The sequence below is a fragment of the Nasonia vitripennis genome (assembly GCF_009193385.2).
Source record: "Nasonia vitripennis strain AsymCx chromosome 4 unlocalized genomic scaffold, Nvit_psr_1.1 chr4_random0003, whole genome shotgun sequence".
In the NCBI taxonomy this organism is placed as follows: Eukaryota; Metazoa; Arthropoda; class Insecta; order Hymenoptera; family Pteromalidae; genus Nasonia; species Nasonia vitripennis.
This window is the reverse complement of record NW_022279638.1, coordinates 137,892-163,335: the sequence shown is the minus strand read 5'-3', so window position 1 is coordinate 163,335 and position 25,444 is coordinate 137,892. Positions and strand designations below refer to the sequence as shown.

At 33.9% G+C, this 25,444-nt stretch overlaps 2 protein-coding genes and 1 long non-coding RNA gene across 17 annotated transcripts in view; 2 read left to right on the top strand and 1 right to left on the bottom strand.

Moving 5' to 3' along the window:
• LOC100679361 (SNF-related serine/threonine-protein kinase) overlaps positions 1-25,444 on the top strand; it is a 738,484-nt gene that overhangs the window by 668,870 nt on the left and 44,170 nt on the right. The window lies entirely within an intron of this gene.
• Positions 16,602-19,715, top strand: LOC116417048. The gene is made up of 4 exons (XR_004227334.1): positions 16,602-16,764; positions 16,844-17,904; positions 17,992-18,087; positions 18,172-19,715. It is a non-coding gene; the product is annotated as an uncharacterized LOC116417048 (long non-coding RNA).
• On the bottom strand, positions 22,323-24,697 carry LOC100115241. Its single transcript, XM_001599969.6, has 5 exons — positions 24,023-24,697; positions 23,754-23,919; positions 23,478-23,679; positions 23,220-23,402; positions 22,323-23,140 (listed from the first exon to the last, which is right to left on the bottom strand). Exons 1-5 carry the CDS (start codon positions 24,088-24,090, stop codon positions 23,004-23,006), a joined length of 756 nt encoding a protein of 251 aa, XP_001600019.2. The 5' UTR covers positions 24,091-24,697; the 3' UTR covers positions 22,323-23,003.

Here is a 25,444-nt window from a genome sequence, read left to right as displayed (position 1 = left end):
TATTTTTAAACTTCTAGAAAAACAGAATGTCCGATTGAACTTTTCTTTCGGTAGAACGATTCTTTAAACTTAACACTACGGCGCTACAGACACGGTTTTTATTTGCAAGGTTTATTTAAAAAGTTTTATGTAAAATAAGATTTTAAGGTTAGCGCTGTAATCGCATGAGTACGACGAAGTACGCGTAAACATCTGTCTGTATTTACAAGATTTTAGAAAAACAAAAAGTCCGACCGAAATTTTCTTTTAGTAGAACGATTCATTAAACTTAAGGTAGTTTACTTAAAAAATTAATATTCTTACAGATTGCTGCAATTTTGTAAATATATCCTATTAAGTGCCCTCTATAACGTGGTAACATTTTTTACCTCCTAAGCGGTATGATTTTTTAAGATATCGGGTCTTGAAGTTGTGTATTTTAACATGAGAAGCATAAGCTAAGTCTAAATATAATGTACATTTTGTTTAATTACGAAGAAAATTAATCTTACATTTTTTTCAAATACTAGGTCATGATGTAACTGCTACAATGCCGCTATCCTAAGCGGGTCTTGGTCGTTGTCGTCCAGATCGGACGGGTGGGTGCCTATCACGACTACACAGCGCGTCCTTAGGTTGCAAATAGAGGAACAGTCCCTAAGAAAGAGGTTAGCTGCGAATACATTGAATAAGCAGCCGCGGACAGCCGATAGGAACACGCGTGGGTGTGATGAGCCCACACTGTCGAACGCATTCATCTAGAAACACTACGCAAGCACCACAACAACAAAAACACTTCACATTATCTCTTATCTCTCAATCTATCTCTTTCATCACACATTACAAAAATGGGCAAAAACCCTGCTGCCGAGGAGGATGCGGGAGCGATGACAACTGCCCCGATAGGGGATGTGTAGAATGATTCGTCATCTGGTCTTACGCGTGAACGATGCCAGCGAAGGCGCGCTGCCTCGCAGGGGAGCGTTAGGATGCAAGACTGAAACCGTAGTGTGTCTGACGACGAGTTGACACTGTCCTCGTCAAAGTCGGAAAGCTCTTATACTTATTTCTAGAGAGGTATGGGGGTTATCACCTCTAGAACGGTGGACTCACCTGCGATTGGAACAGGATCCAAAGCGCGCGGGTTTAACGTACTATCATGGCTCAAAACAATCAAAACCAGACCAAATGAGACTTAACGGTCGGAACCTGGAATGTTCGCAGTCTATACAGAGCAGGCGCGTTTAAAGAACTCATAAAGGAAGCTGATAGGTACAATCTAGATTTGGTAGCAATACAGGAATCGCGGTGGACAGATGGTGGAGTACTGGTATCGGGTAACTTCACGTACCTGTATGGGACCGGGAGTGGGGGATCCCTAGGCACCGGATTTCTCGTAAGCAAAAGCATCATACATTCGGTTAAAAGTTTCAAATCCGTCAATGATAGGCTCTCGTACATCATCATCGAAGGTGAATGGTATAGATATGTATTTATTAATGTACACTGTCCTACGGAGGGCAAAGAAGAAAAAGCTAAGGATCTCTATTACGAAACTTTAGAGCAGGTAATCGATCAGTTCGCGTCGTACGACACAAGAATAGTATTAGGCTATTTCAATGCTAAAATAGGTAGGGAGGAAATGTTTAGGCCTACTATAGGGAAGGAAAGCCTGCACGAAGCCAGCAACGATAACGGTATTAGGGTCATAAATTTTGCGGCAGCATAAGTTCTTATAATCAAAACTACGTGTTTTAAGCACAAGGACATACACAAAGCAACGTGGACATCGCCGGACGGGGCCACACAGAACCAAATTGATCATTTTTTCGTTGAAAAAAGACATCATACTAACGTTCTCGACGTAAGGGCTCATAGCGAGAGGGGCAGATAGCGACTTGGACCACTTCCTAGTAGTAGCCAAATTAAGAGCTAGATTAGTAGCGAATCAAAATAGTAAGCGAACAAACAAGATAGAAAGCTTCGATATTAAAAAGAGATAGAACAGAGCGAATTAGGTACTAGATAGAAATTAATAACAGGTTTCAGGCACTTGAAGAAGCAAATATATCGCCGAAGGGGAATGACGAACCGAATGGCTTATGGGGGGACATCGAAAAAACGGTAAAAGAGGCCGCGAACAAAGTACTGGGTAAAAAGAAAAAGCCAAAAAGCAAACCATGGTTTGACGACGAGTGCGAACTCTGGTTTGAAAAGCGCAAAAAGGCTAAATTAGATAGCTTACAAAATATAAGCGATAGGACCGTAAAAGAGTATTCTAACGTAAGGAAACAGGCGGGTGCGATCTACAGATATAAGAAGCGGAAGTATCAACAGAATCTTATTAGGAGAATAGAAACAAACAGTAAGGAAAATAACCCCCGTGAAATGTACAGAGGGATTAACGCCATCAGAAAGGGTTTTAGGAGTAGAGCGCAATTGATTAAGGACGAAAACGGGGACCTTGTAACAAATGACAACGAATTACTGTCGCTATGGAAAAATTATTTCGATAAATTGTTAAATGTGCACGAAAATAGCGAAGAATTAGGGGACGGAATTCACACTGCTGAACTCCACGTGGAGGAACCGAGCTACCAAGAAGTAGAGGCCGTGATTAAAAAACTAAAAAACAAGAAAGCAGATCAAATGTTTACCATAAGTCAGTTGTTGGAGAAAAAGTGGGAATTTTGCGAAACCATACACCAACTATTTATAGATTTTAAAAAAGCGTACGATTCTATTAAGCGAAGCAAAATGTATCAAATTCTAGTACTTCTCGGTGTACCAAAAAAACTCGTGAGATTGATTCAAATATGTCTGAACGGAAGCACGAAAAAGGTCCGAGTAGGCGGTAATGTATCAGAACCCTTCACGATACGCAATGGTTTAAAACAAGGGGATAGGCTCTCTACGGTGCTGTTCAACTTAACGTTAGAGTATGTTGTTAGAAAAATGCAGGTTAGCTAGCTTGGCGCAACGCCTAATGGAACACCGCAGATACTAGGCTACGCAGATGATTTGGATATACTGGGGGACTGTGAGGAAACGGTAGCAAGAAACGCGGAAATCCTCGTAAAAGCGGCAGAGTACACAGGATTAGAAGTGAGTGAATCAAAAACAAAGTACATGATTGTGGATAAACTAGGCATCTGCAGAGGGGAGGGAGATCTCAGAGTTGGTAATTTTACTTTTGAAAAGGTTAGCGAATTTAGGTACCTGGGTACGACCATAAATGATAGAAACGACATTAATGTCGAAATAAACAAGAGTACACCATTCAGGTAATGCTTGCTTCTACGCCGTGAGTAATTTACTTAAGTCGAGGCTATTGTCTAAAAATGTTTAAATTAGAATATACAGGACAATAATACTGCCGGTGGTTCTGTACGGGTGCGAAACGTGGGCTCTTACTAAGCAGGCGGACAACCGTTTTAGGGTATTTGAAAAATAAGTCTTGCGAAAAATGTACGGGCCGAAGAAAGATGAGGAAACTGGGGAATGGAGGAGACTACACAATGATAAGTTACACAATCTGTACTCGTCGTCAAATATTTACAGAATAATAAAATCACGCAGATTGGGATGGGCAGGGCACGTAGCGAGAATGGGAGACGACCGTACGGCAGCGCGTGTCATGAAGGGCAGGCCGATGGTAACGCGACCTCTAGGTAGACTTAGACGCAGATAGGAGGACAACGTAACAGCGGATCTAGTAGAGATAGGACGGGTAGGTGTCGATCGGAGGGGTGCATCTTGGGTGAGGTTGACACAAGACAGGGCAGCGTGGAAGGCTTGCGTAGATGAGGCGATGAACTTTCGAGTTCCCAATGCCACTTAAGAAAAAAAAGGTCATGATGTAAAATCATAATACAAATCAAGGAAATATAATTTTGATAGGGCAAGCGGTGCTTTTTGAAAAGTTACAGCAATCGAAAGTTTCAATTCTATGCTATATCTATATATATGAGCGCAGTATTTCTCACTTTTCTAAATTTTGAGGATATTGATGCTCTACAACACTTTCTATAAATATTTTGTTATACAAAACTAAAAATTCTAGAGTTTTCACACTTGATAACACTGTATAATATTTAAAAAAATTAATTTTCTAATTCCATTTCGAATTGAGCACCACTGAGCCAAGTGAACTACCTTAACACTACGGCGCTACAAACTCGGTTTCTTATTAGCAAACTTTATTCAAAAAATTTTATGTAATAGAAAAAGAGCATTTTTCGAGACGACATCCCCTTAAATATCATCACAATTAATTTGTTAATCGCGAGTGAAGCGAGCGTTTTTTGCTAGTTAGAATTATTTATTGGTAAAGCTACGTACTACAATTCATTCATTCCTGATTTAGCTACAATAGCTTGACCACTTCGGGACATGCTTCTTACATCATCTTTTCAATGGTCACCAACTGCTGATAAAGCATACGAAGAGCTTGAAAATATTCTCATTTCTCCTCAAGTCTTGATGCCATACGACCCATCCTTACCTCTCATACTCGCCACTGATGCAAACAAAGTAGGACTCGGAGCTGTTTTATCACATAAACTTAGCAACGGAATCGAAAGCCCAATGGCTTATGCGAGCCGTACATTAACTGCTATTGAATAACGCTATCCTCAAATCGACAAGGAAGCTTTAGCTATTGTATGAACTTGTCAACATTTTTTTAATTATTTATACGCTCGTAATTTTACACTGTTTACAGATCACAAGCCATTGACACAGATTTTTCATCCTGCCGAATGGCTAATTATGCTGATTACTCAGCTCATTTTAACTACGACTAGGAATGAAGGCGCGCTTCGTGCGCTCTTGATTCTATCTCTGTCTAATAACACTGGTAGAAAATCTACCATAAGTGTTGGGCGGCATAATAACGTCTGCTAATATTTTATAAGCATGTAACATGTTACTAAATCCCTCAAGACTATTTTTTAATAAATATATTAATAATGATCAATGTCGTCATCATTAGTTTGAATAATGAATTTGAAGAAAAGTTCAGTATAAGACAAAAGAGTTAGTGGGTTTGTCTATCATTAAAATGCCATTTATTTGCATTATAAAAAAGCTATACAACTGAAATTGTACACAGGTACTTACCATGCTACCTAGAAAACATGTAACCTACATGATTATGATTTAACTGTTTTCATTCATATTTTCACATCGAGGCCCATATGAATTTTTTAATTTAGCGTATCAAATTTTGCTTGTAGACAGTTACACAGAAACTACCACCTCTAGCATATTGTATTTCTGGTTTCCAGTGTATTTTTACATGAAAAAAAGTGATAAGTATTTTAGCTTTTTTGTCAAGGCATTAATTAGAATTTTGACTTTTAACAGTTGTGAGATTTTGAGACCGATACCTGTTTCTCCATTTTTGCATTTTTTCTCATTTGAAAACTAACAGGTCTAGAAAGCTCATATTTTGCATATAGATTTCTTTTGTGATTGTGAAAAGATATTTAAAGTTGAATCGACCTTAACTGAAAAACTTCTGATTTCGACTCCGATACTGATGTGAATGCAAACTCATGCTATACGACTAAATAATTATCATGGGTGTGGTAGTCGAACACAAAAGTATTTTAATTAACGTTGATTCAACTTTAAATATCTTTCCACAATCACAAAAGAAATCTATATGGTAAATATGATCTCTCTAGACCTGTTTTTGAATGAGAATAAATGCAAAAATGGAAAAACAGGTATCGGTCTCAAAATCTCTCACAACTATTAAAAGTCAAAATTCTAATTACCTAATACCTTGACAAAAAAGCCAAAACATTTATCACTTTCTCCATGTAAAAATATGCTAGAAACCAGAAATACAATGTGCTAGAGATAGTAGTTTCTGTGTAACTGGCTATAAGTAAAATTTGACCTGCTCAATTAAAAAATTCGCATGAGCCTGGATGTCAAAATATGAACGAAACAGTTAAATCAGAATCATCTAGGTTACATATTTCTAGGTAACATAGGAAGTGGCATTGTCATATTTTAATTGTCTAGTAGACTTTTTACAATTCAAAGAGCATTGTTTAATGATAGCCTTAAACTTACTGACTCGGATACTGAACTTTTCTTTAAATCCACCTTTCAAACCTCACCGAGGGCGACTTTGGGCACAGAGACACAGTATATCTTCAAACTCTTTATTCTTTTAATTGAACTTCTCACTGACATTTCAAAATAAAACTAAATAATATTCACACACTTTATTACTACTTCAAATAGGGTTAGGGTGCCACTTTTCAATACACATGTTGTAATACTACACACTCTTGGTAATGATTAATTTTTACTAAAATTTCTTGCTAGTTATATTACATATATTTTATCTGTTATCAAGGTTTCGACATTTCATTTTAAACACCTCAAACATTTCTACCAGGGTTATGAGTTATGACTGTTTTGAGGGTTATGAATTTAATGCGCGGTTCTGATCTCGTTGCCTAGGCAACCAGCCAGCAACCAATCAGAATCACGTATTAAATGCTTCACAACAAAGGCCATTATTTTTTTAAGAGAGGATATTAAGTTCAAGCCAAGTAAAGCTAATGCAAATGCAGATTATTGTTTACGTGTTCCACCTCCTTTAACGGTGACGCTATTGTTTTTATTAATTACGATATTAAGTTCAAGCCAAGTAAAGCTAATGCAAATGCAGATTATTGTTTACGTGTTCCACTTCCTTTAACGGTGACGCTATTGAAGAAATTACAGAACTTGATTCTTTTGACACATTTAGTATCAACTAGATTAATTAGTTTCCCGTACGAGCAGAGCAGATTGCGAAGGAAACTCGTAAAGATTCTAACCGAGGTAAAATTATTCCACTACTCGAAGCTGTTCAAGATTTATCTCGTCATGGATACAAAGCGCCTGAGTTTTTTTATGGTCTATCTTCAAATTGCTTGATTTTTGAACATCGAGTTGTGATTCCATCGTCTCTTCGTCAAGCAATTTTAAACGGCATTTATTCGGCGCATTTAGGCATTGTCAAAATGAAAGGTTTGGTACGATCATTTGTTTACTGGCCAGGTATTTATGCAGATATTGATCTTATTGCTAAATCTTGTGCTGAGTGTACCAAGCATGCTCATGCTCCTCCTAAATTCAACACACATCATTGGGAATATCCTAAAGGCCCATGGGAACGTATCCATATAGACTACGCTGGACCAGTAGCTGGTAAGATGCTTCTAGTTATCACTGATGCTTATAGTAAATGGCTTGAAGTTAAGGTTACACGTTCCAGTACTAGCACTGCTACAATCGATATTCTCGGTCAGTTATTCGCTACCTATGGTGTACCTAGCGTTGTTTTTCCAGATAATGGCCGTCAATTTGTTTCATATGAGTTTGAAACATTTCTCAAGATAAGTGGAGTGAAATGTCACAAACTTACTGCTCCTTATCACCCTTCGACAAATGGTCAAGCAGAAAAATGCATAGGTACAAAAAAAGAGCCTTACTTAAAATGGATACGACACAAGGTTCTTTGCAACGGAACTTGAATGAGTTTTTGAGACAATATAGAAATAGCTCCTCATTCAACTACTGGACAACCATCTGCTTTATTATTTTTCAAACGAAACATTCGCACACGATTAGATCTTGTTAGATTCGAACCTATCAACGAGAAGATTTCTGAGAAACATCAAGCTGATTTTATCAATGTATACCAAGAATTTAAACCACTTAAACATGTTTATTCTCTCCAGTAATCCAAAATTAGATAAATAGATCCCGGACAAATTAATTCTCGTCTAGAAGATCTGCATTATAAAATCAGTTACATGGAAAAAAAGTATAAACGACACGTCGATCAAATTCGTGCTTTTACTAAGAAATCAGAAGAAGGGGAAGAAACAAGGAAGAAACCAGAAAGAGTAACATTTTTTGAAGATAAAATTGGTGGTAATTTGACAACGCTTTCCACCACAAGCACACGACGTCGTACTCGATTTTACAAAAATAACGTAACTACAAGATCTATGAGTGCACAACAAGAAGTTAATACTGAAGTAATTACACCATCATATAAGGCTTCTTCGACTTCTCAGACTGTGTCGTTTAAAGAATCACCGACTATACAAGCTACGCCAACACAAGAATCTTCAATTTCAAAATCTTTACCAACTTTAAGTGTTGATATGTCTACGACTACAACGAAAGCTCAATCCTCAATAACTCAAGCATCTTTTCCACCTATTGTAAATGATTCGTTCAAAAATCCATCTACCTCTGCAACTTTTCAAGAAGAATTTCCGTTTCAAACTCAAGATCAACATACTGTACGTTAACCTTAAGAACAGTTATTTTTTATTCCAAACACACCGCCGATTCGACGATCATCTCGGATACGCAAATCACCAACTATTTACTCTCCACCATGATAATTCAAGAAATCTTTATAAAGGAGGGAGGAAATGTAGTATATTTCAATTAACGTTCTTTTAAACTCTATTGTTTATCATGCAACTTCATATTATTGATTGTAAATAATAACTGTCATTCTAAATAAACCTATCTTTGAGTAAACATCTTTACACTTTCTCTAAGTTTACTTGATATATACGCAATACGAAGATTCATTCTAAATGCCGCGACACTTACCACTCCACTTAACGATCTCCTATTAAAGCCCGTGAATGAATATGGGCAGAGGATCAAAAAACTCTTAGTATTGACACGTATACCCAAGAAAAGGAAACCGACTTAAAGTCCGATCTGGTCGAGACCTGCGTAATTTCATCAGTCAGTCCGAAACTCTCATCAAATCATCACGCCGCACAGTGGTAAATTTTGGTATATTTATGGGTAAAACTCTTGTAACAAGAGAATTCTTAACAAGTACGTAAAACAAAACAACTTCCTAAACCAAACACACACACTATTTTTTTAAGTGGCATTTGGAACTCGTAAGTTCATCGTCTGATCTACGCAAGCCTTTCACGCTGCCCTATCTTGTGTCAACCCCACCCAAGATGCACCCCTCCGATCGACCCCTACCCGTCCTATCTCTACTAGATCCGCTCTTACGTTGTCCTCCTATCTGCGTCTAAGTCTACCTAGAGGTCGCGTTACCATCGGCCTGCCCTTCATGACACGCGCTGCCGTACGGTCGTCTCCCATTCTCGCTACGTGCCCTGCCCATCCCAATCTGCGTGATTTTATTATTCTGTAAATATTTGATGACGAGTACAGATTGTGTAACTTATCATTGTGTAGTCTCCTCCATTCCCCAGTTTCCTCATCTTTCTTCGGCCCGTACATTTTTCGCAAGACTTAATTTTCAAATACCCTAAAACGGTTGTCCGCCTGCTTAGTAAGAGCCCACGTTTCGCACCCGTACAGAACCACCGGCAGTATTATAGTCCTGTATATTCTTATTTTTACGTTTTCAGACAATAGCTTCGACTTAAGTAAATTGCTCACGGCGTAGAAGCAAGCATTACCCGAATAGAGTCTTCCTCCCCCTCTGCAGATGCCTAGTTTATTCATAATCATGTACTTTGTTTACGATTCACTCACTTCTAGCCCTGTATCCTCAGAAGCTATTATGAGAATTTCCGCGTTTCCTGCTACCATTTCCCTACAATCCCCCAGTATATCCAAATCATCTGCGAAGCCTAGTATCTGCGTTGTTCCATTAAGCGTTGCACCCAGCTGGCTAACCTGCATTTTTCTAACGGCATACTCTAACGTTAAGTTGAACAGCACCGTAGAGAGCCTATCCCCTTGTTTTAAACCATCGCGTATCCTGAAGGGTTCTGATACATTACCGCCTACTCGGACCTTTCCCGTGCTTCCGTTCAGACATATTTGAATTAATCTCACGAGTTTTTTCGGTACACCGAGAAGTACTAGAATTTGATACATTTTGCTTCGCTTAATAGAGTCGTACGCTTTTTTAAAATCTATAAATAGTTGGTGTATGGTTTCGCAAAATTCCCACTTTTTCTCTAACAACTGTCTTATGGTAAACATTTAATCGCTCGTCGATCTCTTGCGCCGAAATGCGCAATGATAATCTCCTACTATATCTTCCGCGAATGGAATGAGTCTAGCTTGTATTACGTTTGACAGAACTTTGTAGCACGCTGCTAAAAGTGAAATACCCCTATAGTTATTGCAGTCTGTCTTATCCCCCTTTTTAGAAATCGGTATAATGATAGATTCCTTCCAATTTTCGGGTATTGTTTCATTTTTCCAGATGGCACATACTAGTTTATGGATTTTGAAAGTGAGCTCGACGCCCCCATATTTGAGTAACTCAGCTGTTATAGAGCCATTTCCCGCGGCTTTATTGTTTTTTAGTTTTTTAATCGCGGCCTCTACTTCTTGGTAGCTCGGCTCCTCCACGTGGGGTTCAGCAGTGTGAATTTCGTCCCCTAATTCTTCGCTATTTTCGTGCACGTTTAATAATTTATCGAAATAATTTTTCCACAGCGACAGTAATTCGTTGTCATTTGTTACGAGGTCCCCGTTTTCGTCCTTCATCAATTGCGCTCTACTCCTAAAACCCTTTCTAATCGCGTTAATCCCTCTGTACATTTCGCGGGGGTTATTTTCCTTACTGTTAGTTTCTATTCTCCTAATAAGATTCTGTTGATACTTCCGCTTCTTATTTCTGTAGATCGCGCTCGTCTGTTTCCTTACGTTAGAATACTCTTTTACGGTCCTATCGCTTCTATTTTGTAAGCTATCTAATTTAGCCTTTTTGCGCCTTTCAAACCAGAGTTCGCACTCTTCGTCAAACCATGGTTTGCTCTTTGGCTTTTTCTTTTTACCCAGTACTTTGTTCGCGGCCTCTTTTACCGTTTTTTCGATGTCCCCTCATAAGCTATTCGGTTCGTCATTCCCCTCCGGCGATGTGTTTGCTTCTTCAATCGCCTGAAACCTGTTATTAATTTCTATCTGGTACCTAATTCGCTCTGTTCTATCTCGTAGCTTTTCAATGTCGAAGCTTTCTATCTTGTTTGCTCGCTTACTATTTTGATTCGCTACTAGTCTAGCTCTTAATTTGGCTACTACTAGGAAGTGGTCCGAGTCGCTATCTGCCCCTCTGTAAGCCCTTACGTCAAGAACATTAGTATGACGTCTTTTTTCAATGAGGAAATGATCAATTTGGTTCTGTGTGGCCCCGTCCGGCAATGTCCACGTTGCCTTGTGTATGTTCTTGTGCTTAAAACACGTAGTTTTGATTATAAGATCTTTTGCCGCCGCGAAATTTATGACCCTAATACCGTTATCATTGCTGGCTTCGTGCAGGCTTTCCTTCCCTATAGTAGGCCTAAACATTTCCGCCCTACCTATTTTAGCATTGAAATCGCCTAATACTATTCTTGTGTCGTAAGATGCGAACTGGTCGATCACCTGCTCTAAAGTTTCGTAATAGAGATCCTTAGCTTCTTCTTCTTTGTCCTCCGTAGGACAGTGTACATTAATAAATACATATCTATACCATTCCCCTTCGATAATGATGTACGAGAGCCTATCATTGACGGATTTGAAACTTTTAACCGAATGTATGATGCTTTTGCTTACGAGAAATCCGGTGCCTAGAGATCCCCCACTCCCGGCCCCATACAGGTACGTGAAGTTACCCGATGCTAGTACTCCGCCATCTGGCCACCGCGATTCCTGTATTGCTACCAAATCTAAATTGTACCTATCAGCTTCCTTTACGAGTTCTTTAAACGCACTTGCTCTGTATAGACTGCGAACATTCCAGGTTCCGACCGTTAAGTCTCATTTGGTCTGGTTTTGATTTTTTTGAGCCATGATAGTATGTTAAATCCGCCCGCTTCGGATCCTGTTCCGATCGCAGGTTAGTCCACCGTTCTAGAGGTGATAACCCCCATACCTCTCTAGAACTAAGTATGAGAGCTTTCCGACTTTGACGAGGACAGTGTCAATTCGTCGTCAGACACACTACGGTTTCATTATCGCATCCTAACGCCCCCCTGCAAGGCAGCGCGCCTTCGCTGGCATCGTTACCGCGTAAGACCAGGTGACGAATCATTCTACACATCCCCTTTCGGGGCAGTTGTCATCGCTCCCGCATCCTCCTCGGCAGCAGGGTTTTTGCCCATTTTTGTAATGTGTGATGAAAGAGATAGATTGAGAGATAAGAGATAATGTGAAGTGTTTTTGTTGTTGTGGTGCTTGCGTAGTGTTTCTAGATGAATGCGTTCGATAGTGTGGGCTCATCACACCCACGCCTGTTCCTATCGGCTGTCCGCGGCTGCTTATTCAATTTATTCGCAGCTAACCTCTTTCTCAGGGGCTGTTCCTCTATCCGCAACCTAAGGACGCGCTGTGTAGTGGTGATAGGCACCCACCCGTCCGATATGGACGACAACGCCCAAGACCCGCTTAGGGTAGCGGCATTGTAACAGATTCTAGAAACAATAGTGAACTTAATTCATTTGTTTTTTCCATAAACCAGAAAGAGGCGCGTAATTTTTTAAATTCTTTTCCGTTTTGCAAATGGCGCCAAAAAGCATGTCCTTGCAAATAATGATAAGGCGTTAAATTGCGCGATACATTAATCTAATTAAAATTGTTTCATCATTATCGCTATTATCTAATATATATTTATGTAATGTTATATGATATTTGTATTACAAATAAATTACAAAAATGTAACACATTCAAATCTAATTCAAATCAAAAATAAGGTAGCGTTATTATCACAATGCGATTTTTAATTGTTTCAATTTTTCTGTTGTTGAAATTTTATAATCACCTCAAAATTTCGACGTTATTCAGTTCGTGTGATTGTTGTACATAAAATTTTATAAAAAATATGGATCTACAAGAACTGCAGTTGATTTTAAATAATAAACGTTTCAATTGCAAGTACTATGACGAAAGAATGAAGTTTGCATTAACATTCTTTCTACGAGTGAATAGTACACGTTTCATGAAAGTCTATACAAGAACAATTACTGTGAATCTAAGGAACAATTATTATCAGAGATATTGCTTTTTTGTGTCTGGATGCGCTCAGTATGGATTAATTCTAATTTATTGTTATGAAGATGATGAAGAACCTGATTTTGTCTTTGAGATGGATTACAGCATCATTCCAAATATCAAAAGAATACTTCAATTGTCGGAGGACGTAATCATAGCCATTGTCCAAGACAATAATGAGTTTAATTACCAAGGTCATATGAGCACATGGTATTTAAAGCAAACCAAAATTTATTTAGTTTTATTGACAAGCCATTTGAACTTAATAAAGAAAACTTGATGTCGAAAGTTAGAGAAGGAATAAATAAATCTTGTGCAGCATGTATTGGAACAGATTTTTTAAAAGAATTATGGAATTCAACTGTTGAAGAGTCGAGGGATGATTTTGTTCGTATAACTGAAGATTTAAGCATGCAGTTATATAAACTTTGATGTTTTATACTGAACATTTTTATTTTTATATAATTTAATAGTACATTGTTTTATAGATTTTTATAATTTCAAATATTGTGTCCTTAATATCAAATTCACTTTTTATGCGCAAAGCCAAAATGAAAAATTTTAAATGTACCTAACAGTTTTTTTAAAATAAAATACATTGTAATCCAAAAAATTGTGATCAATATGTAAGTGGAATTTTTGTCCAGCACTTCCTCTTGTCCACTACTACACATACAGCAAATTTGATTTATTTTTTTCAACTTTTCTGAAACCTATATCATGCATTGTTACTCACTCATATGGAGAGCAGAGACAAAAATGAGTACGAATAAACAATAACTGATCAATGCGCATGCACCGGTAATTCTGAGGTAAGTGTTCACCATGCAACTTTCAATTAATTTATTATCTGTAAAAAAATTAACTTTTAAAAAAGTAAAAGGTTAGGCGAGTTTGATGTATTCCGCAACGAGAAATAACAGATAAAAAAGTACTGAGATCAATCAAACAAAGTCAAGTTTGTTATGTGTAATCATACGGAAGATGAAGCAAAAAATTGTTTTGTTCATCGAAGGGATTACTTCAGTTAAAGTTTAACTTATACAATGATCAATCAGAAACAACTCTTAAGATACTTACTACGTAACTTGCCATGCCCGTTTCATTTTACTTATGGTGTTATCTATTTGTAACTTATTTGTGTACATAAACTTTATAAAATACTCATTTCGATACAATGATATATTATCAATATAGATAACACGACACAGATTTGTAAACATAGTTTAAAAAATATATATAATATGATGTAACATTTTTTCCCTTTATGTTTAAACAAATTACAGAAATCACACATAAGTTATGAAAATTTTATTCATTTAGGAATAAAAAATATGTAGAAACAATGAATTTCTCAACGATTTATATCAACTTTTGCATACCTTTACAAGTACTAATATAATACATGTGCAAAGTTAAAATATTGATAAATTAATTAATATTACGTTCTAATAGATACAAAAAGAAAATTTAAGTTGTTTACCAATAAAAAAAATGAAACGGGCATGGCAAGTTACGTAGTAAGTATCTTAAGAGTTGTTTCTGATTGATCATTGTATAAGTTAAACTTTAACTGAAGTAATCCCTTCGATGAACAAAACAATTTTTTGCTTCATCTTCCGTATGATTACACATAACAAACTTGACTTTGTTTGATTGATCTCAGTACTTTTTTATCTGTTATTTCTCGTTGCGGAATACATCAAACTCGCCTAACCTTTTACTTTTTTAAAAGTTAATTTTTTTAGAGATTTCAGTCCTTTTTACTAAATTTTTTGTTCAGTATTTCAGATTTGTTCTAAAAATAAAATATAAGCATCTTTAGCACCTTTCGGCCATGGCCTTTTTGTAACATTAATATCACTAACATGAAACCACTGGTTGTTTTGTCGCAAGATATTAGTATAATGACCTTCAAGTATATTACCATGATGAAATATTCCACTAACAACTTTATACTTTTTACCATTGATATCAACTTTACATGTAGGTATTCCATTTATTTTCAAGTTAGTTATTTTTCTTATACCTTCATCAGTACGCTCGAATAACATTAATTGTAGAAAGACGACGGTATTGCTGATTGTTAAATCAATTTTTTTAATCTTTTTGAAAGTACATCCATTGTCACAATTATTATTATTAATGTCTTGCCAATTTCCAATATTATAATCTATAATTTCTTGTAACTTACAAGTTCTAGTATTTTCTGGCAAGAAAATATTAAGAATATAATTACACGTGTCATTATGTTGTCGTTCATCGCATCCAGGGCATCTAATTGTTTCACTTACATGATTTTTAAGAGTATTTTGTAATATTAATGATTTATTACATAAACATAATAAAAATTCGCCCGCATCTTGTTGCATATGCGTTTTAAATTCTTCTCCAGCGAACTCTCTTAATAAGTGGATATCAACATTGGTTTTATTAATATATTGTTGAAATACTGATTTTAGAATGTCTGTATGGTGATGTTGTAACAAAATTCTTCTAATAGTTGTAGAGTGAAATAAACTTTGTGCAGAGGCGTTGGCGTAGCAAGAAACTCCATCATTATTTGGTAAACCACAAATATTCCAAGTACTATCAGACATATGATTTAAATGACTCTCAGAGTCTGTGAATAATGCATTTTTAGGAATACACCATCGTGTATCATACACTTTAAAATTTAGATTTTTTTTGCGATCTAGTGGAATATCAAAGTTATTTAGATCTGGTCGATATTCTGTTCGTAATCTATTGTACTCAAGAATAGCTGATATGTCTGCAGTACAACATGACGGATCAAAGTTAATAAGGTGCAGACCTTCTAAGGTAGTTACTCTTGATGCCGCAACGTACGTTTGACCATTACTAAAGACATTATTTCCTGCTTCAACGACAGCATTTTGTAGGCTTAACCCCTGACTTTTATGTATAGTTATTCCATAACTATTACAAATCGGAAATTGTTCTCTGGTAATTGAAATTTTATTCATAATAATAAATTTATATTCCAATCGAGGTATTTCATGTTCTATTCCAGATTGTAATACAATGCGAATACTTGTGATTTGTTTAGATTTATCTTTAGAAACATTAACTACAGAACCGATTGTTCCATTAACTAATCCAATGGAAACATCAATGTTTCTTCTTATCATGACTTGATAACCAATTTTAATTTTAATTACACGTTCAATACCACAGTAATTGTCTTCATCGTCATTTAACATTTTTAAGACTTTTTTCTCTAAATTTTTAGCACATTTGTATGAGTCATTAGCAACAAGAATAATTTCTTCATTCTCAATTGTAAGCATCATTGCATCATTAATAGCATTGCACATTTTTCTTCTAGGTAATAAACATACAGTATTGGCTGGTAATTGTTTTAAATATGTACACAATTCTTGAATATTTTTGGAATAATCATTACTTGTCAAATTAATTTTTCTTGTTTGAAGTATATTTATATCACACTCAGTCATAAAACCTAATCTAATACGTGAAAGAATTTCTGAGTATGCTTTATCATTTTTTTGTCTCATATTAATTGTTAATTCGTCGTATTCAAATAGCTCCCATAAATTAAAAGTAATCATCGATTTAATATACTTTTCAATTTGTTTTTTATTCACTCCAACGAATACAAAATTTTCACGAACTGGGGGAAGTTGTAATAAATCACCAAATACAAGGACGTTGATTTTTCCAAACCATCCGTTTTCATCATCAGAAGTATTGAATATTTCAGTTAAACGCAAATGAATATACATGAAAGTAATATTCGATACCATTGATATTTCATCTATAATGATTAAGTCAACATTTTGCAATGTTTGTCTTATTTGTTTTAAAGCTGCTCCAGATAATTCTTTGTACTCAGCTGTACCACCGTGTTCTACTGGAAGTTGTAATAATCTGTGAATTGTAAGTCCTTGTATGTTATATGCAGCAATCCCAGTAGGAGCTGTAACAGCTGTATCTTTACTACGATATATTTTATTCCACGAAACTAAATTTTCGATGACAAAACTTTTACCTGTTCCTCCAGGACCATACTTACAAACATTCTTAATATTTTGTCATTTGATTGTAAAATTGAAGTGATTTTGTTAAAAACTCTAAGTTGATCAGTATTAAATTTTGCAATAGAGTTTTGTAGATCTTGCTGACTCACAATAGCTTTTTCTACTACAGCTTGAAAATCGTTCATAGCATTTTCTACTTCAATAGGTACGCAGCCATCAGGTATATGAGCTGAATTTTGAGGTATAGGTGTGTCATTTTGCTCCAATTGATTTTGAACTAATTTCTGCATATTATCCATTGCTTCTTTAATAACTGCACATTTATCGTGGTATTTCATTGCTTCTGCTAACTGATGCTGTTGTTTTCTAAAAGATTCACAATATGTTTCATCGGAGTGTTTTAATTCATCTAAATCTCTCCAAGGTGTGAATAATAATAACAAAGCGTGGTAGAGTAAGCGTCTGGCTGATTATCTGGATTAAAGTTATAGTGATTTATTAAATAAGGTTTCTTTCATTTTTTACAATATAAACCATTTGACATTTCATAAAATTCCGCTTTATAAACTGGTTTTTTTTCGAAATCTCGAACCACTTAGCAAAATCATACAAGCATAATGAATCTAATTCCTTTGGTCTGTTGGGATAATGATTATCTATGAAAGAATCATAAAATATATCTGTAGAATCTTCTGGAAGATCTTTTATTTCTTTAAATGGTTTTAATTTTCTACCCCTTATAATATTAACATTTAACCATTTAATAATTGTGTCAGGGTCAGTACTATGCAAAGGATGTCCTAACAAAACATCAGCAGCTTCAATATAGCTCCACATTCTCTATTTTGTAAAGCACGTACAGCAAAGGCCCAGAGACGGTTAAACAAAGGTTTGTTCGATTTTATATCTTCAAAATCTAAATTACTCTTTTCACCTTTTGTTCCATATTTACTTACGTATTTTGTCAACAAATAAGATGATTCTCCAATATATTGAGCATCATTATTTCCTTCCCAAATAAGTAAAAGAGAAGGCATATAGTCATTGATGTTTTGTTCATCTGTTGTTCGAGGTAGATCGTAAAATCGAGATTTATTTTTTAATTTATTCCGATTCGCAATAGCGACAGATACGTCTCTTAAAATTATCCTATTAGTTACAGGACGAGGAAATCCGAAACGACAAGCACTTGAAAAACCAGTATTTCCGATATGTACAAATAAAATGGCCTACTGTAGAACCACGTTGAAATAAAATTTGTATGTGTTTATTATGTTCATGTATTTGTGAAATTTTAGAAACATTTTGTAAATATAACGTAGAGCATGGTTTATACATAGAAGTTTGTTGTAACATTTTATGAAAATAATCTACATGTTCATCGTTTAGACAATTATTATTTATAATAATACTTGTATTATACAATTTTCTTGGCTGCAAATGCATAGGAATAGGTATAGTATTACAAGGGAAATGGGCAATGCACTTATTAACAAGTAATTCCAATAAATGTTTACGCATCATATGTTTGTTGTAGGTAATAAAATCTGGTTTTATTTCGCATAATAAGGTTATTACAAAAGCTATGGCAAAAACCTCACAATCTTTGGAATTGTTTTGTTGTTGAACATTTGGTAGAATAATGTCTTTGCCTTCTTGGAAATAATAAGGATGTAGAATTGTTAAGGCCTTTTCTAAATCTTTGTGCATGATTTTATTATTTATCGAATCAAAAACATAAATATGATCAGTGTCATAGTAAGAAGTTACCCAATGCCCAGCATTGTCTGGATCGTTACTTGATAAATATATTATTTGCACATGCTTAAGATTTTTTGGAATTGCAGAAACAAACCCGTGGTGTAACAACAAAGATGAAAACGGTTTATATTTTGAAAATGCTGTTACTAAAGACAGAAAAAAATCGATGTCTGAATCTATCAATAAATCACCTGTAGTAATACGGGTTTGTCCCAATTCAGTAAAATTTTGAAGAACTTTATCCATTTTATAATTTTTATAATTACAACAAAGTATACAAATATCTTAGTATAAATTTTTCGTAGCATAAAACAGACTAATATAAACTAAATGTGAAAATATTAAATCGGCAATAACAATAAACATAACAATAGAAAAAAGATAGTAATTAAAAGCTGTGCTTATTGCTGAGTATGGCAGTAGTTATTGGCTGTGGCTTTAACTGTTAAAGGCATGTAAAAAGACAATCGATAAGACTATTCATGGCTATGAATTTAAATGGCTGTGTCTATTACACATAAAAAAATTATTTGGGTCAAGTACGAACAATTTTGGTCTGTTACAAATAATTTGCTGTAGTTCCAAAAAATAATATTTATGGATATATCCCAAAGAATAATGAATGCCCTAAATATTTAATTGTAGCTAAACCCAAATGATTTTTTTCTGTGTAATTAATGGCTGTGGTTGTTTATGGCTGAAACTGTTATTGGCTGTGAATGATAATGGCTATAGCTATTAATGGCTGTGGCTGTTGGTAGGCTAGTTTTGGATATGTGGAAATGGATGTAATTGTTGAAGGTATTTTATAAATGAAAATACAACCGTTAGTACAGTATTATAACGTAGTATATTTATGTGAATACATTTTTATTCCAATCATGACACTTGGTTATACAGTATTATGAAGTAGCATATTAAACTTTGTATATACAGTAGCATTGTAAGGCAAGACCTGAAAAACAAAACAAAAAATAATTATGAATCAACAATTTAATATAAAACTTAAATTAATCCCGCATGAAAATATTATATGAGATCTCATATGAGATCTCATATGAGATCTCATATATCTGAAATTCGTAATGAGATCTCATTAAAATCTCAACGACATCTCTTTACGAATTTAAATTTTTCACACGGGATGTTATATATTTTACTAAATGAACCTACTTTGTGAAGTTTGGGGACTAAACTTCCAGTTCCGAATCCATTAGCCACTTGAATCATCAGTTATGATGCAACCAAAATACGATTGTGGTCATGGTTTTGTCCGTCACTGGAGAATACACTGCTGTGTATTAGAAAACCTGAAAATTGTAAGATTTTATAAGATTTTAAATGTCACTGCGTATTCATTAGTCTAGTGACTAGTTGCACAACTTTATTTTCTATAAAAAAAATTTGTATGACTTTGATGATATAATTTGTAACTAAATAATCATGCATGTCGTAATTGAATGTTAATAATAAAGTAAACCAATTGATCAATCAGATTGAATTATAAAATGAACCTTAGAACGCTGGATAAACTGTATACAAAAATAACCCTATATCATACACAAAACATCTCCATACAAATATTGCCTACAAGAACTAATTCTACACATAAATTTACTACATAGAAATATCCTACACATTTTTGATTATTTTATTCCACAGCAAAACTACACAATCGCACAATCTATTGGTACAAAAATATACAACAATTAAGTTTTATAATTGTGTAGAGTTTTACGGTGGAGTAAAATAAACAATAATATGTGTAGGATAATTTCTGTGTAGTAAATGTATGTGTAGAATTTGTCTGTGTAGTCAATTTTTGTGTAGAGATGTTTCATATATGGTGTAGGGTTATTTTTATCTAACGTTCACTTATATGTTCGTTCAAATATACTGTAAAAGAAAAAAATATTTATTGCTACTATTTAAAGTTTATTCTATTCAATATGCATAAATTTTGTAAAAATCGAGATTTTCTACATTTTATTAATTACAATGGAATATTTTAGTATTGCATTAGCCCAAGGGCTTGAAATTTGATTGATATAATAGTTCTCAGAGTTTAATATATTTATATAGTTTTTATGCGTACCATTATTATTAATATATGTAAGATAAACTAGTAACCTTTTTATGAATAACACCGTGCTCCTAGAAGAGGTGAATCTTGAGGACTTGAATGGTAAATAAATCTTATTATTTTACATTAAATGTAAATAATATTTATATGTGCATCCACAAGTGTGTACATATATACACATATAATGGCACAATAGGTTAGAATCACCAAATAGAATTTATCGCACGTAAACACAATATAAAAATATTTAAATATATCCTACAATTTATATTTTCGGACGGATTTCGGAAAAATCAGAGTAAAAACAAATTCACGGCGAATATTAAACAATATTATTCAAAAACTCAAACAAATAAAAATTCATAACAAATAAAAATTCATAACAAATAAAATTGTGATACACACACGTATGAAAGAAACATGTACAGATGTACTATATAGATGGACGCATGTATCCGCACGCATGCGCAAAACGCCGAATATTGCTTTCCCACAAATTTTGAAATGTAACATTGCTTTCCCACAAGTTTTTGTATCACAGCCATACACAACATAAAGTAAAGAGTAACATAAATCATACTTGTGTGGTACTTTAATAAGTTTAAAAAAGTACAGAATTATTTATTATCACATATATAAGGTACAAAAAAGTAATAATAAATAAAAAAATACAAAATAGAAATATAATCTTTATAGTTAATAATATTTACTTTCTAGATCATATATATAAACATGGATAATACTGAGAAGATTCCCCTGTTCGAGTGTGGTTTTTGAAAAAATCATTTAAAAATAAAAGTATTTTGACAGTGCATGAACGAGTACACAAACAAAATAAACCATATACATGTCGTACATGTAACAAAAATTTTGCTCAACAAGGAAATTTATCTACTCATATTAGAATCCATGAAAATGTAAAACCATATGAATGTTCAACGTGCTGTTAAACTTTTAAAACCAAAAATCAGAAAGATGTTCATGAAAATGTTCATAAAAAGATAAGAAAATATAATTGCAATAGTTGCAGTAAGAGATTTTCTCAGAATATACATTTGCAAAAGCATATGTAGACTCATAATAATATATGTAAATATGCATGTGAAATTTGTGACAAACCTTTCGCAAGAAAGGATTCCTTAAAAAGACATGAGTTGACTCATTTTAAAAATGAATTTACATGCAATTATTGTAAGAAGAAATTTGCATATAAAACAAATTTACTGAAGCATATTGTAGCTCATATGGACACGAGCAGTAAACTTTTAAAACCCCCAGTTGTATGGATACCTAGTTTTTCTGAAAAATAATTTGATTGATTATAAAATATTCTGGACAAAACATGACTAATAAAATTAATTTTATATTTTGTTTATGCGTATTTTATACCCATTATATTAAGTGCAATGTATACATATATATATATATGTTACAGAATAAGATGCACATGCAAACAAACAGTAAAGTTTTTATTTTTTGAAAATATTTATTGAACTTGACAGATTGTTATACAAAAATAAAAGTAATACGTACTTTTAAAGCCACATATTAACGTACATAAACATTGTTATTAAACTATTATATTGAATCTATTGTTCAATATCAAAGTACTTAATCGTACTCTCAAAACTACATATTTTAACGCAACTTTATTTAAAGCTATTAGAAACTTTCAAAGATCAAAGTATTATCACATCACATTTTTGTATCTATATAAATAATTAGTCATTTTTCTCACTTAAACAAGTAATTGAATAATCTTTTTTCAATAAATACTGGATATGATAACCTTAAAATACTGCATATGCTAATATTTTCTAATTATATTTATAAATAATTAGTCGTTTGTCTCTCTTTTAAGAGTAATTGTACTATTTTTTTCTCAAAAATACTGCGTATGCTAATATTTTTAACATTTATATTAAAATAATTTAAAACGTCCAACTCTTAGAAATAGTCTTTTAAACATACAACCATTTGCATGCATATCATTCTTTTAACATGCATGACTTAGGAGTGTATCTTTGTAACGTAGTTTAAGTCATCATAAAAAACTTTGAAACAACCTCTGAAGAACTTTGTAAAAATACTATGAGAAAGTCTGAAAATGAAAACTATGTCTAACTATCGTAAAATCAAAAAATTTAAGATTTTTTTTGTTCCATGCGAGCACGCTTCACTGGTCTGTTTCCACGTCGAACTTCTTGTAGTGGCAATGATTTTTTTTCAGCATTTAATTTAATATCATTCATACTATTACACATAATAGTAACAAGATCATCTATAAAAAAATTATCATTGATGAGTAAAGTATATATATTTAAAAAATGAAAATAAAAATATCTTATTAAATTTATGACCTTTGCCTGTGACTGATCCTCTAATCGTAACGTAATCTCCCAGTTCAAGTTTGGATTCTAGAAATTGTTTTATTTGAACAGTAATTTTTCTTGTTTTATCTGTTATGGCACCTACGCCATAGGTCATATTGCCATTTCGATTGTGTGTAATGAAGAATTTAGATCTGATATAGCCTGAAATTTCTGAAACAAACAATTATTAATGACATAAAATATATTATAGACACATGAAAGAAGTTATGATTAAAATATACATACCAATCAATCCTTGAACTTTGTGTATGTCCTCAAAAGTCACTGGCTGTACCTCGTTTCCAACAGGACGTTTAAGCTTATAGTAGCCTAAAAAAGATATGTCCGTATATTCTTTAACAACAATTTCAAATGGAACTAAATTTTGGATTTCTCTTGCTTTGGATTGTGCTACAGCTCGGCAATAAGCACCATTTATTTCGACGACCTATATAAATATGGATAGCAAATGAAGGAGCGTATATTATTATTAAAAAGAGCAGTTAAAAATTGTTTACTTACTCGATTGGAAATAAAGCCATTCAAGTGTTTGTTGATTAATGCAAAGCCCCATATAAGAATCTCAATTCTTTTAGAATCGTTTGATAATGTAAATTTAAATAACAATTCATCATCTTTTCCTGCTTCGCATGGAGCTATTATAGCATCAATGTAGCCAGTGACATTCCTAAAAAGTAAAAGTGCACACAAAAAATATTTACACAATAAAAAATAACTTGAAAAATATAAAACATAACCTCAAAAATATAATGAAAAATAAGAGTAATTACGTTGTTGCATCTCGATCCTCCAATTCTTTGAATTCTTCATCAGTTGTGAAGTATGATTTAAGATCCATGATTTTTCACTTTTTATAATATCAAATTTTGAGTTTTATCAAAAATAAACGTATAAAAATTAAATTATTAGAAAAGCAGGATCGTCTATATTGCATCAGGCTCAGGCAGCGAGCCAGCTTAATCAAAGAAAATTGTGGGAAAGCAATATTCACACCTCATGTGCGGCCGCCTTCACGGTCTAAACACTGGTCAGATTGATCATACCGTGTATAAAAAATGAGAAATAACACGATTTAAGCTTTTTTTTGTCAATATTTTTGTCGGAAATCAAAGTTAAGCATAACATAAATATGTAAATAAGTCGAAAAACCAGAATTAGATTATAAAAAATTATAAATAATGAATTAAAATATTTTCTGCGGCCAACTTCACGGTCCTACCACTGATCACACTGAACAAAATTGAGATACTGAAAAAAAAAATTTGAGCATTTGCAACCAGACACGATTATTTTATTAAAAAACGACTTGTTGGCCAACAATATTTTTCTTGAAAATCAAAGTTTATCACAAGATATGTGTTGATACGTAAAAATAACTTAAGTACAATAAGCATAAGTATATTTTTCTTTACAATGAAAAATTGCTACACCAACATAGAAGTAAATAGTGTCACGGGCGCCGCGGCTTCGTCTGCTTCTCAAACTCGCCTTCGTGGCGCTACCGCGCCACTTGATTTAATTACGTGTAATAATTTTTGATATTTTCATGTGTGATTTTAACCGTTTAACTATGCTAATTTCATTGTAAGTTGCATGTATGAAACCTTGAGAGCGGTTTGATATTATTGTCTTACAAATATTTTAACGTGATTATTTTCTGCTGCCGCGTGAATTTGATTATATTAAATTCCCTATTTTTAATATTTCAAGCGAAAGATTATGATAAAAAATTTCAGTTGTTAGTTTTGTTGTTACGTAGTCTACATTTTTAAATTTATCTTTGCGTTAACACGAAATTGCATGAATATTAATTTACTAAAATAATGAAATTTATATTTAAATATTTTGCAACTAAAATGTTTGAAGTTTTTACTGACTTTAAGACTGGATCTCATATAGTGTATACTGTATATGCATTAAAATGTCGTGATTTTAATAAATTTTAATAATAATTAGTTATATTCTAATGCTATCATAGCCCATACCTTTCATACTTCCTCACACTTCGTTCGCACTACACACTTCACTAATCACTTCCACTTTGACTGCTGCAGCTGCAGGTAGGACCCATGCAAGAATCCTCGCATGTGTCGCAGCTGAGACTTGTTGTCTCTGTTAAGGTTTCCTTACTGTTCCTCCACTGCTGCGTCGTTTGTGAGGTAGATTGGAATGGTGCAGCTTGGGTGGTTGAT